This window comes from Hoplias malabaricus, chromosome 2, assembly GCF_029633855.1.
Source record: "Hoplias malabaricus isolate fHopMal1 chromosome 2, fHopMal1.hap1, whole genome shotgun sequence".
Classification (NCBI taxonomy): Eukaryota; Metazoa; Chordata; class Actinopteri; order Characiformes; family Erythrinidae; genus Hoplias; species Hoplias malabaricus.
The window spans coordinates 23,189,118-23,202,744 of record NC_089801.1 but is presented as its reverse complement, the minus strand read 5'-3'; the positions used below and the strand labels follow the sequence as shown (position 1 = coordinate 23,202,744).

Genomic DNA, 13,627 nt, shown 5'->3' with positions numbered 1-13,627 from the left:
CTTCTTGCTTTTGATTACATCACTGTGCACTAAGGAGTGGAGAAAAAAATGACATCAGACACCAGGCTGGGCTCACGAGGGAGCTTCTAGAGCACACCACAGCTCCCCTTGTTTGTCATTTGGGGGTTATTTAAGGGGTTTTATGCTGCTGCTGCTGTTGTTGTTGTTGTTGTGTGCATGTGTGTGTTTGTTTGAACTCGGTGTGTAGTGATTTGTGTAGTTGCTGTAGGCTCAGTGTGGAGCAGAAGTGTGTCTCCTGGTGTTTTGTGCCTCTGGATATCACCACACACCAAGCCCAAAAATACTGAGTAGTTTATTTGTGCCCGTCTGCACTAGTGCCCTTGTTAGGGGGGTTATTAAATGTTGCATGTGGCAGTAAAGCTACATCTCAGTGTCCTTCTCTGGCAACATCACACTATTGAGTCTGTTATATCACATAAGAATCACCCTCCCAATGCCACAAAAAAAAGTTTACATCTGTGACAGAGGAGCCATCTTCTCCTCATGCAATAAATGATGTGTAATTTTTTCTTGTCCAAAATAGATTTAATAGATTTTTAATTTAATTGATTTTTTAATTTAATACATTTTTCTATTATTATTTAATTATTTCATGTTTTATTTTATTTAGATTATATTTTATATATTCCACTACTCCATAAATGTTTTAACTGTGTTTAGTTCTGAATTAAATCGATGGAAAAAATTTTGAGATTTGATGATTTTTCTCATCTTGTTCCTTAGCTTGCTTTCTCAACCCAAACTAGAGAGCAATTAATCTGCTGGAGGAAAGGGGCCGGGCTTTGTGAGGTGTTTAAGACCCCTGGCAGATGGTCGCTCTCTCCTCTTTAACATTCAGCTTCAGATCATGGTCATCAATCTGACGGCCACTACATCAGCAGTTCTAATGAGGAACGTACCATCTGCCGTGAGACGAAGAGGAGGTGGGGGTGGGGGGTTGGGTTTTGACAGATTCTGTGGTGAACAGGTAAAGACTGTGGATCCCATCGGCTGATGCGCAGTTTGTTTGAGCCATCAAATAGATCTGACCTGTGTTTCTAAAAAAATATTTAATAATTAGGATGTGTTTATATTACTGTAGACAAAGTCACGATGCACCTTTGCATGATCATGGCACCTTTTTAGCCGCCTAGTTCTTTCAGGAAGATTTGGGTTTTCTGCTCCTGGGGCTCCCACTAGTGTCATTTTTTACAGCAGTGTACTGAAAAAAATGGGGCGGGGGAAAGTTGGCTAGTGCAGTTTCTGCAGTGCTGAGGCCAGAGTAGCTCTATCCAGACAAAGGCTCTATTGTCCCTATTACAGGTCAGTAATTTACAGCTGTAATTTTAAGGTAAAAATATTACACAGCATTCCTTTACGGTTAGTTTATACTTCTGTGAATGTTCATTTAAATGGTTCTGTTTCACAAAACACAGTTTGGGCATGGACCTTCTCCCAAACCACAATACAAAGAAGCAACATATAAGAAGGTTCTGCCACCCGTATTCTTCCAACAACTGATCTTCAAACTGCTCCGTATTTCTGGTGCTGTTTCTAGGTCATTTGAGTCGTGTATTGTTTGGGTCTTGTGACCATAGCTACCAGCGAGCCAATAGGCATTTACTTGACTCACAATGCTGCAGTGCTGCAAGGCACGGAGGTTCTGAAGGTGTGCAGATCAATATGTGTGAGTCATAAAGCAGAGATATTTATGTGGATCTGTGCAGAAGTATAAACCAGCCGTTAAACTGCTCCATTTGAGTCTGTGCAAGTTCTGTTTTGAGTAGACCATTGGTTGGGTCTCTACACCAATAAGCCAATAAAAATAGTGTTTGTGGGTTTGTTTGTGTGCCTGGTTAGTTGGGATTTGAAGTGTGTGAGTTGTATTGAAGTAAACTATTTCTCTGGCAGAATTTCAGTTTTAATATTCATTGATTCATTCATTCATTCATTCATTATCTGTAACCGCTTATCCAATTCAGGGTCGCAGTGGGTCCAGAGCCTAGCTGGAATCATTGGGCGCAAGGCAGGAATACACCCTGTGTTCACAGGGCAACACAGACACACAGACACATTCACTCACGGACACTTTTGAGTCGCCAATCCACCTGCAACGTGTGTTTTTGGACTGCGGGAGGAAACCGGAGCACCCGGAGGAAACCCACGCAGACACGGGGAGAACACACCAACTGCTCACAGACAGGCACCCGGAGCGGGAATCGAACCCACAACCTCCAGGTCCCTGGAGCTGTCTGACAGCGACACTACCTGCTGTGCCACTGTGCCGCCCTATATTCATTGGTGGTATTTATAAAAAGAATCTGATTGGATGAGCCATGCTCAAACCCATTGTAAAATACATAATATTTGCACATCTATGACCAACATCTGATCTCAATATTAACGTGCCCCTGTATTAACCCAGGCTGTTTTAAAACAGAGACAGAAATACAATGCTATACATTGCCACCTTAAACCATTGCTACTTCCTCAAACTTCTCCTTTAGTGTAAGACTCCCTTCAGGAAGAGGATAAAATCTAGGCTTTTCTACTCAACTTAAAAACCTTGAACAGATTTTGTTTCATGGAGTGGCTATACCACATTTATAGAGTTAAACCTTGGTGCTCATGTGCTCACTGCTGATGGACTACAATGTGTGGCAGAAGAATAGTATATGGTGAATTTTTTTGGGGAAAACAAATACATTGAACATGTATTTTACAATATTTTATATTGGCCAAAGCTATAAAAGCTATAAGCCTCTTTTATCTTTGGGGTCATCTGAAGGCAATTGTCTATGCTGTGAAGAGACGAGATGTGCAGCACCTGAAATTACGGATACTGGAAGCCTGTGCTAGCATTTCTCCTGCGGTGTTGCTATCAGTGTGTGAAGAGTGGGAGAAGAGGGTTGCATTGACAATCCAACACAATGAGAAGCACTTTAAATACATTTTATAAGTGGTCAGAAACTTGTAAATAACTCATGAAAGAATAAAGTTACGTTAAAAGCACCCCATTGTTTTTCTTGTGAAATTCCCAATAAGTTTGATGTGTCACATGAAAAAACAAGTTGGATCCAAAATGGCTGACTTCAAAATGGCCGCCATGGTCACCACCCATCTTGAAAAGGTTCCCCCCTCCCATATACTAATGTGCCACAAACAGGAAGTTAATATCACCAACCATTCCCATTTTATTAAGGTGTATCCATATAAATTTAGAGGTTTTAAACCTTTAATTTAAAGGTTTAACCAAATAAATATCACCAAGGTAAAACTGGCTAAAACAGCCTTTATGACAACTCATTGGAATAAACTTTAAGGCCTAGGTCAGCTGCCATGAAGGGCTTCTGTAAGTGTCGTGTAGCTGAATGAACAAATCCAGTTCCAAAGTTCTCCGCGTGTTAAAAGTTTGCTTCGTTTTAGCTTACAAAAATTCGTTCAACATTTCAAGTGTGTCTTGCTGCTTGCCAGTTTCAGCATTTTATTCATGAGGTCAGGTGTGTACACCGAGTGCTTCATCATCAAGGTCCTTCTCACACATTCACACAGGGTACACACACAAGGTCGTAGCCCTCTTGCCTAATTAGTCACTCCTTGGCACGTCTCCTATGGAAAGCTCTTGAGGCGTCCAGCATGGTGACCGCAGGGACATGTGGCCGACTGAATGGCCGAGCCTGCAGTGACAGGGATTAGAACCTCACAAATGCCTCGGCATACACATTACCGCTCCACTGCAGAATAATGGCTTGGAAATAAACAAGCGGGGAAGTGTGAGACAGAGAGGATAAGACTCCACTCTTTCCACTAGCTATTATATTTCTTAATGGCTTATGTCCCTGTTCCTTCCATTAAAATATGCATTATAGTTATGTTATGCTAAGTATACATTAAGTTATGATATGTTGCTAGGTTTTTAAAGGCAACACCTCCATTGTAAGCAATGGTATTTGCTCAAGGGACCATCAACTTTATTTTTCCATATAAAAGCACTGTTCATAGTATGGGTCATTCTGGAGCAGCTGTACATGAGCTCATGATCAATACCCAGTGCCAAACATCAGCTAGAGTGGTATAAAGCCCCCAGCACTGAGCGCAATAAAAACATTTAGTCTTTGGAGTTGGAGTCCGTGATCCAGAACGTATCACCCCACATAAATATCCAAGAAAAATGACACCACTAAACTGTATGTGGCTGAGAACAATCATATCCTTACAGTCATGTTCCAACATCTAGTCCAAATTGCTCCCAGGAGAGAAGAACACGTTCGCGCCACAAAAAAAAGAGTCAAACTACGTGTCTATGTGTGAGACCTAGTGAGTGTGAAGACCCGGACATTAGATTTACACCATTTTCATACTCATTAAACTACTCAGTGAACAACTACTTGCTGAGAGCACTCAAATCAGGAAAGGAATGTTTCATCATCTTTGCAGAAACACACTTGCTAACTGGGAAAGCACCGAGCTCCATGTTTAATGCATCTTTGTAAAACATACTTTATTTATGAGTTCTGGGAGCTCTCCCTGTTCCATGGATCTGCCAGATCTGTCACTACCCACTACCCTGTATATAATCATTTATAATAATGCAGTAATATAATCCCCAGCATGATAAATCTCGAGCTCTAACACTGCATTAAAAAAGCCCTTTATCTTCTGTAAACTTTTAATTACAGCATCTGCTCACAGTTTAAAGAAGATGCAGCTTGAAAGACACCTTTCCTTGTTTGGCGTCCATTGTCTGGAGGAATACGTTATAACACACCGCTGCAAAAAACCAAGCAAGCAAAGTAAAAAAAAAAGACAATAGCTATTATGCATAATTGTATATTGCACTGATCACCTTTCTGAACGACATATCACATAGTACACACAACCTCTGTTCAGAAACTAGGAAGCACTGTTCAAAGGGTTGGGAGAAATGTCATTCATTCATTTCCTGTAACCTCTCCAATCTGTTCAGGGCTGTGGTGGGTTCAGGAACACACCTTGGACAGGGCATGCATCCATTACAGGGCATCACACACACACACCCAGCTGCTCACACATTCCCACCTGTGGACAATTCTGCACACACAAAGTGTCCTACAAACATGCGTTTTAGGATCGTGGAAGAAACTCAGACCCAAGAATCAAACACAGGACCCTGAAGCTGGGTGGCATCGACACTAACTCTAACATCACTGTGCTGCCCATAGGAATACCATCAGTTATACAGTATAAAATGATTATAATACAACATTAGTGCTCTACGTTATTAACTATTTAAAACCCCTCTGTTATTGTAGAAATGAGAAATCTCAAAAATAAAATCCCTTATTCAGTTTAACACCCATTTCTTGTTCTAAATCTGCAAATCAACCATAAACATATTTTAGCGTCTAGTTCACAATACAGCAAACATACAGTGGATATGTTAATATTGAGTTTTGAATAGTATTCTGCCTCACCCCTGCTCCTCCATCATCTCCTGCAGCTCCATGCACTTCAGCTCCACTCTTCTCTTTCTCTCATGGTCCAGAATCTCGCGATGAGCCTTCTTCACCAGCACAGGCTCAGGCTGTTTCACACCCTCCTCTTTTTCTGGCTCTTCCTCAGCTTTGGGGCGCACGGCAGGCTGCAGGGGGACCCCATTAGCACCGTCCCCAGGGGAGGGAACCCTCGCCCCGTCGTACATGGCCACAGCACCCTGGACAAATCAGAGGAAGAGATAAGACAGGGTCGGTGATGAAATTCAAATGGACATTCATTGATGCGTTCCACTGTCCATGCATATAGCAGTATCTGAAAGGTTTCTGATCTCACTGAGATCGGACTTTGCTGGGCTTGTCAAACCATCTCGCTTTTTAAATTGTGGACTATTCTAACTTCTGCTCTTTAGCTCTTATTTTTGCACAGTGCAGCTAACCAGAGATAATTTCATAGCAGCTCATATATAAACGAACATGTACTTTTATTAAAGCCACAACTTGTTTTGAAGTATATAAAAATCTATGTCAAAGATAAGCCACAGAAGAAACACAGACATTTAATTTCCTATATATTTACATAGAAAAGCAATGTAATAGTGCTTAAGAAAACAAAAGTCATCTGCAGATATAATTGCAGATATCATTTTTAAAATGCAGACGGCACGGTGGTGCAGCAGGTAGTGTCGCAGTCACACAGCTCTAGGGACCTGGAGGTTGTGGGTTCTAGTCCTGCTCCGGGTGACTGTCTGTGAGGAGTTGGTGTGTTCTCCCCATGTCCGCATGGGTTTCCTCCGGGTGCTCCGGTTTCCTCCCACAGTCCAAAAAACACACGTTGGTAGGTGGATTGGTGACTCAAAAGTGCCCGTAGGTGTGTGTGTCTGTGTTGCCCTGTGAAGGATTGGCGGCCCCTCCAGGGTGTATTCCTGCCTTGCGCCCAATGGTTCCAGGAAGGCTCTGGACCCACCGCGACCCTGAACTGGATAAGGGTTACAGATAATGAATGAATGAATGAATTTTTAAAATGCCTATCAATGACAAAACCTGGGTCATTCTCTCTACGCCGCTTCTGAGAGACATATAATAATTGTCAGAAGAAAAGTATGAAAATAAGTAGCTGCTGGCTTTAAAAATAAAAGGGTTATTTGCTCTACAGCAGAAGGTAGCCAGGATTGGACAGAATTATGTCGAATTATGGCAGAGAGTTTCAGACTATTTTTCATATTATACTTGTCTACTGTCTGAATCAAACTGAAGTTTGTTCAACTACAGCTGAGTTTGGACAGAATATTCTCCAAACTCCAGTTCAGTTTGGGATTTTTGCTTGTTGCTCTACTGCAGTCAAAAGGCATTTTAACTCCTAGACAGGATACTGTTTTCTGCTTTAATAGGTATGTGCCTTGTTATTTTTATGTTGTATTGTTCCCCAAAATCAGAGAAACTCAACATGTTACTCAGTTAAACACTGTCCTGGCGCGATATAAACATCTCATACAATTTTTACATTCACACACTGTAAAAATGGGAGTGAAAATAAAAAAATCTTCAAAAAAATTCTCAAAGAAGTGGAAGTGATGCATTAAAAAGTGTGGATTTTCTGATCTGAAAGAACTGGTATAAAACCTAAACGCAGTTGACGACCAAGTGAACTCCAACTGCTCCATAAGCTCAGAGACAGCAATTCATCAAAACCTGACCCAAGATCAGTTTGCCAGGCAACAGAGAGGAGCTCTAAATGTCACATCCCTTTAGTCAACTGACGTTCGGCTCATTTCACCTCTCAAGATGTTCACTCTGAGCTAGATATTAATAATTAACCTCTTGTGGCCTCTCTACTCAACTACGTCTTTGAAGCTTGATGGTTATCACTGTGGACAGAAAGACGTTAAAATCTAGAGAGAGAGAGAGAGAGAGAGAAACATTCTTGATGACAGGAAAGTGACATAATTCATCATTAATACTTGCACTGACCATATAGGTGCACTTTGTAGTTCTACAGTTTCAGACTGTAGTCCACCTGTTGCTCCGCATACTTTGTTAGCCCACTTTCACCCTGTTCAGCAGTGACACTGATGTGCTTGGGGTGTTTGTGTGTTTTCGGGTGCTGGCATGAGTGGATCAGACACAGCAGTGCCAACTCAATTAGACACATACCTCATAGTTCCGCCCTGTAGATATAGTCAGAGACAGTAGCTCATCTAATGTTGCACAGTTTGTGTTGTTCGTCCTCTAGTCCTTCATCAGTGGACACAGGAAACCACCCACAGGATGCTGTTGGCTGGATATTTGGTGGACTATTCTCAGTCTAACAGTGACCCTGAGGGGTTTAAAAACTTCAGCAACACTGCTGTGTCTGATCCACTTTTAACAGCACAACACACACTAACACACCACCACCACATCAGTGTCACTGCAGGGCTGTGAATGATCCAACCCTCATATAACACCTGCTCTTTGACGGTACTGTGGGGGTCCGGACAACATGTCGGGGCTAAAAAAGTAAGCAGAGTAGCAGATGGACCTCAGTCTGTAACTGTGAAAGTACAAAGTGCACCTGAATGGTCAGTGGAGCTGATCAAAGGGACAATGAGTGCAGAAACAAGGAGGTGGCCCTAATGTTATGGCTGTTTGGTCTATACACATACATAAGAAAAGCCTCTCTGCAGATGCTATTTCAAGGAAGAGTGGACTCTGATAGAGACATATTGGATGATATTGTGCGTTGTGCGGATAGGGGCAGAGGGAGATGGAGAAAGAGAGCCAGAGATGCTATCATCTCCATCTCTCTCTGGGACAGAGGCCAGAAGTTGCTCCACTAATGGACTCATTTTTCACGATGGAGAAAACCCAACCACATCGCTTAATCACTGCCAGCGTCACTGCCCCGAGTCGTCAGGTGATGGTCTTTCATCCTGCTGGAATGTCCCTTAGTTGTATTGTATTAATTAATCGTAAGATTTATTAGGATATAAGATTGTTCCTATTTTTCTGCTAAAGACGACAAGCCTATATCACATTCAGAAACAGTAGTTGCCCCTAAGGAACCTCTCTGGCCCATTCATACTTTATTACTCTACAACAGCAAGGTGAGTGGCTATGGTTAGTGCACTTCAACACTAAAAATTACTGTAATTTTCATTGAAATATGAGTCATTTAACTATCATTCAGTTCGCACTTGACTACATGGCTACATATAGTTCACAGTTTTTATTGAGCCCCTGATGATACTTGGCTGCAATGCTCTCTTATTAAAGCAGTGGTTCCCAAAGTAGGGGGTGGAGCTTGGCCGGGGGAGGGGGGGTAAAGCTGAGTTGAACATCCCCAACATTACAGTGCACATGCATCTGGACACCCCTTAAACACCCCTAAACAAACCTGAACAGTGAAAGGGGTAGAGCCATGGGAGGGATTGGAGGGATTTCTCTGTTTCTTTGTCTTTCGTTACATTGTATGTTAAATTAGTTGAGTCCTTCGCTCTCTGGCTGATTTACTGAAGATTCTTCTAACACTCAGACCTCGTCTATATGAGACTCTCTCACTTCACAGTGGAGACAAAACACAGCTCTCCACTGACAAGCCAAAACATCATACTCCAGAGTGATGTCCCTGCTGATATGGGCTGTGCTCTGGCTCTCGTAGCACTGTGTTTACAAACCATAACAGTTCTGTATCCACGTGCTCCATTCACGGGACGCATAGCTGCTCTGTCTGTATGTTTTCACTGTAGTTCTCTGTCGAGATTTAGGGAATAATTCTTGCAAAATTAACAGCAGCAGTAAAACTGTATTCCACACTGTTGTGGTCAGTTTATTTGGGATTAATCCAAGGTTCACGCGCATCGTGAACCGTACAGGGCGATCCACATGTATCATGGATATTCCATGATCCTTTATGTGGAAGGGAAACTGACTTGGATATTTTTTAGTAAATATAATCAAATAAAACATTTTTAGGCAGTTTGTTCTCAGATTATTATGGCTATGCTGAGCTGCTAGTAAGCAATGCCACAAATATAAATTGTATATAGTGGACAACTGCAGCTTGGTTTTGTGGTTTTGAGATATTTCATTATATTACTCATGGGAAGCTGACCCAGGATCCGTGTAATGGACCAATACTGACTCATACTCAAGCTCAAGAGTTCTTTATGTGTAAACAATAAGTTGACTGTTGAAAGCACTGTAAACTAATGTGTTTGTTTAAGACAATGTGCTACAGCATGTTGAATGCTAAACACTCTCAGTAAAGTGGGGGGGGGGGGGGGTTGGGTTGAGGAAGCTATGCATCGTTGGTAATGTCACGAAGCATTCCGTAGCCTAACAGGTGGCGTGGCAGCAGGAGGCATCATCACAGACTTCATTATCCACTAAATCACCGCCTCAAAAAACACTGTGACATGCATGCACACTCCCGCTCGCTTGCTCTATCCTTCCACAGCCCCTCATCTTTTCTTCATCCTCCACTCTATCCGCATCTGTCTCTCTCCTTCTCTCTGCTGATCTGCGCAGAACTCTCAAAATCAAAAGGGTTGTTTCTGCTATGCTCATTACCACTCTGGGACACTGTTTACGCTGTTCACGTACTGTGCTCTCAAACACCTAACCCACACTAACACCTCAGGGTACAAATCAAATTCTTTTACAATATATTTATATACCTCTGCCTGCTGACTTTGCACATATTCCATATTCTGCATTTAGTGTTCATGCACCTCAGTCTTAGTCTATCTCTGTGTTTTTGTCTCTTTCACTGCACTGGGGAAGAAGCCTGACAGTGTTTCATTATACTGTACAACCTTGTATTGTTATAAAGACAATAAAGGTGAATTGAATTTGGGTAGCGGATGCATAAGACTGCCATTTCCGAGTTACAAATCATGTTCTCTGATATGAAGTAATACCCTAAACTTTTGGGATGAGATAAAGCAGAGCTTGTGGTCCAGAAAACTAATCATCCAACATTAGCATCCAACATTAGCAACATTAGCACCTCACTCATGTTTACACGCCAGAATGCAAAAATATCCTTACAACAATGCTCCAACATGAAGTGTAAAGTCCAAACATAGTAGGGGCCCTTACTGTGGCAAAGGTGGGACAAACCATCTGTTGCCATGCTTTATTTGAAAAGAAATATTTGGTGAAAACTGGGTAGTGGCTGTACAGTAGCTGCAGCTCATTTGTCCAAAACAAGCTTCAACAGCAATACTGCATTCAATATGAGACATGACCTCAAGTTTAATTAACAATGGTGCATCTCTATCGTCCAGTACAGATCTCATCTCAAAGAAGCAAGCGGCTTAAGTGGTGCATAAAGAAATCCAGTCATATTTATGCCCTTTTTTATAGTCATTGGTAATATGATTCCTTTCAAAGCAGTTAAAGCCTTTATAATGGACATACAATTATGACACAGATTGATACTTGTCTTGCTAAGTGAAACATCAACATCTGGCTTCAGTCACTGATCAAACCAGGGCAGAATTTAACAGGACATGCCACATTACATGCTAATTACATGCTGTATGACATTGCCTTGAGCCATGCTTGGACCTCCACAGAATGGAAGCTGACCAAACAGAACCAAGGTCCGGTTTGTGTGCAGTGTGAATAGACCTTTTGCAAATACAGAACTGTTAAATAAGTAGTAAAAACTGCATATGTAATCAGAATGTGCTATAATAAGTAGTAAAGACATATTGCATATGTAAGCAATGTATGTTTTCAAGTCACAAATAAATAGCAGTAGTAAATAGTAAATAGTAAATAATTAATCTGATCATTCAGGCACATGACACTCTATAAATCAGTAAATGTTAAGTGTGGGGAGATAAATGATAGCCCACATAGATGATGACGACCGTTGGCTAAACTGCAGTGTGAAACCAATACTTACAGGATCAAATGTATACAATGTAGCAAAATACAAACCTTGATACAGACCATGGTCCAGACTAAATGTCTGAAAGCGCCCTATGTACATATGTACAAAGCAATAAGAGTATTTCTAACTTAAATAAAATACTAGTATAGCTATTTCCACTCTTTTGGTGCTAACTGGAATATTAACTACGTTTTATTATTCATATTTATGTAGAATTATTTGTTTCTTTAGCTGACACCACAAACAGGACCCAGAGTATTTATTTCCATCAAACGGCCTATCTTTGTTTGGTCAAAAGCTTGTCTCTGATTGGTCCAATAGTCATTTACTGTCATGGTGATATAACCGGCTCAAACACAAAATCCAGGGTTAAATCAAACCAAGCATAAACATAGCTGGCTAAATAAGAAATCCGAGTTTTCATTCGATCACAACATGGAAGGAAGGGCAAGGAAGTGTTTTGTTATTCAGACACGAATGTTCATCTCTGCATCGATTCATGTGGTGAAACCTGATCTAGAGAACAGACACAGGAGTCTGTATGATAATGACACATTTTAATATTGTATCATGGAGCCAATCAGTGCTTTAATTATGCTAATGCGCACATCCCACTCATCAACAATCTGCATTGTTTACACAGGGGATGGGAGAGCGTTAGGTCTTAATCATTTTTTTCATTATTTCCACGTAATGAGACGCAGTTTGTGCGGCACGAGATGTCGGGAAATTGACAGGGCACAAAGAGAAGCAGTTAATTACTCGAGGTTCTTCAGATGCATAATGTAGCAACAGCACTGGCTGTGTATTTTCCTCAAAACAACGTTTTATGCATTTTAGGTAGCTAGTTTGCATTTCCTTAAATTGGGAACAGAAGGAAGCTATCAGAGCTTGCTTCTGGTAATCAACTGTTAATAAAAGCAACACAGAGGCACAAAGCGCTTGTATCGATTGTAAAAATCTTATAACTATGTGTGAGGTGCCCAGACATCATGCCACCTTGCTCTGGGAGGGTAATAAGTACCGGCACACACAGCAGATATAGCTTCTGTGCTCAGCGGAAGTCTCCCGGCTCGGTGTGTGAGCGTCTGCCTGCATAAGCACTTGTAAAGTACTGACAGCTCGCTGTGAACTCCCACAGGAGAAGCAGGTTTCTCTCTCGCACTCTGTAATTGCACAGACTGCTGGATGTGCATTTCTCTCTCATTCTCAAAGTCCCCCGTCATCTCCGCCTTGTTTTCTGCTGATGCAGTTCGCTCATTCAAACAAACAACAGCAGCACACACACACACACACACACACACACACACACACACACACACACACACACACAAAGTCCTAAAGGAAAAACAAGAATTAAAATCATAACCACTCTCGTACAGGTGTAATCTCAGAATATCATTGCTCACTATAGCAAACTGCTCACTAAAAATATGCTCACTATGCATCATTCATATTATTAGCATGTATTCCTTATTGTTTTAACACAAAATATAGAAATATAGAGTTGATTCACAACAACGTAAAAAAAAACACAAAAGTTTTTGTACACCTTACTTTGCATCAAATGCAAGCAAAGAATAGACACACATTAATGTTCTACAGTCACTGTCCAATCGTACAGCTCCACTGAACTCGTAAGTGCACTTTTATAGTTCTACAATTACAGACTGTATTCCAGCTGTGGCTCTGCATTCTTTGTTAGCCCAATTTCCATTTGTTCTTTAATCCTCAGGACCCCCACAGAGCTGTTATCATTTGGCTGTTGCCTCATTCTCACCACTGCAGTGACCCTGACATGGCAGTGGTGTGTTAGTGAGAACTGCACATGTATGACTGGATCAGACACAGCAGTTGTGCTACGATGGATGGATGACCATCAGAAACAACACTGCTGTGCAACAACAGTGGAGCTATTGTCTCTGACTTACATCTACAAGGTGGACAAACATGGAAGATAGCGTTTACTACCAGTGAGTGGACATGCCGTGTCTGATCCACTCATATCAGTTCATACACTAAAACATCACCAATAAGTCAGCATCACTGTAGCACTGAGAATGATTCACCAGCCAAATCATACCATGAATTACAGGGTGACCGGGGGCAAACAAAGAATGCACTACTATATGATCAATGGGGCAGGAACAAATAGACAGTGAGCGTAGAAATACCAGACACTGCAACCTTCTTCAGTCTTCAGTATGATCATATTAAAAAATGATGAAATAAAAATGAAATACTTCATTTATTTTATTTCACAAGACTGATC

At 41.4% G+C, this 13,627-nt stretch overlaps 1 protein-coding gene across 2 annotated transcripts in view; it reads right to left on the bottom strand.

Moving 5' to 3' along the window:
* srrm3 (serine/arginine repetitive matrix 3) overlaps positions 1 to 13,627 on the bottom strand; it is a 106,023-nt gene that overhangs the window by 45,004 nt on the left and 47,392 nt on the right. For both annotated transcript variants that reach the window (XM_066661089.1, XM_066661090.1), the window contains exon 3: positions 5,454 to 5,692. In XM_066661089.1, coding sequence (XP_066517186.1) covers positions 5,454 to 5,680 — 227 coding nt within the window. In that variant the 5' untranslated portion in view covers positions 5,681 to 5,692. The remainder of the gene's footprint in view (positions 1 to 5,453; positions 5,693 to 13,627) is intronic.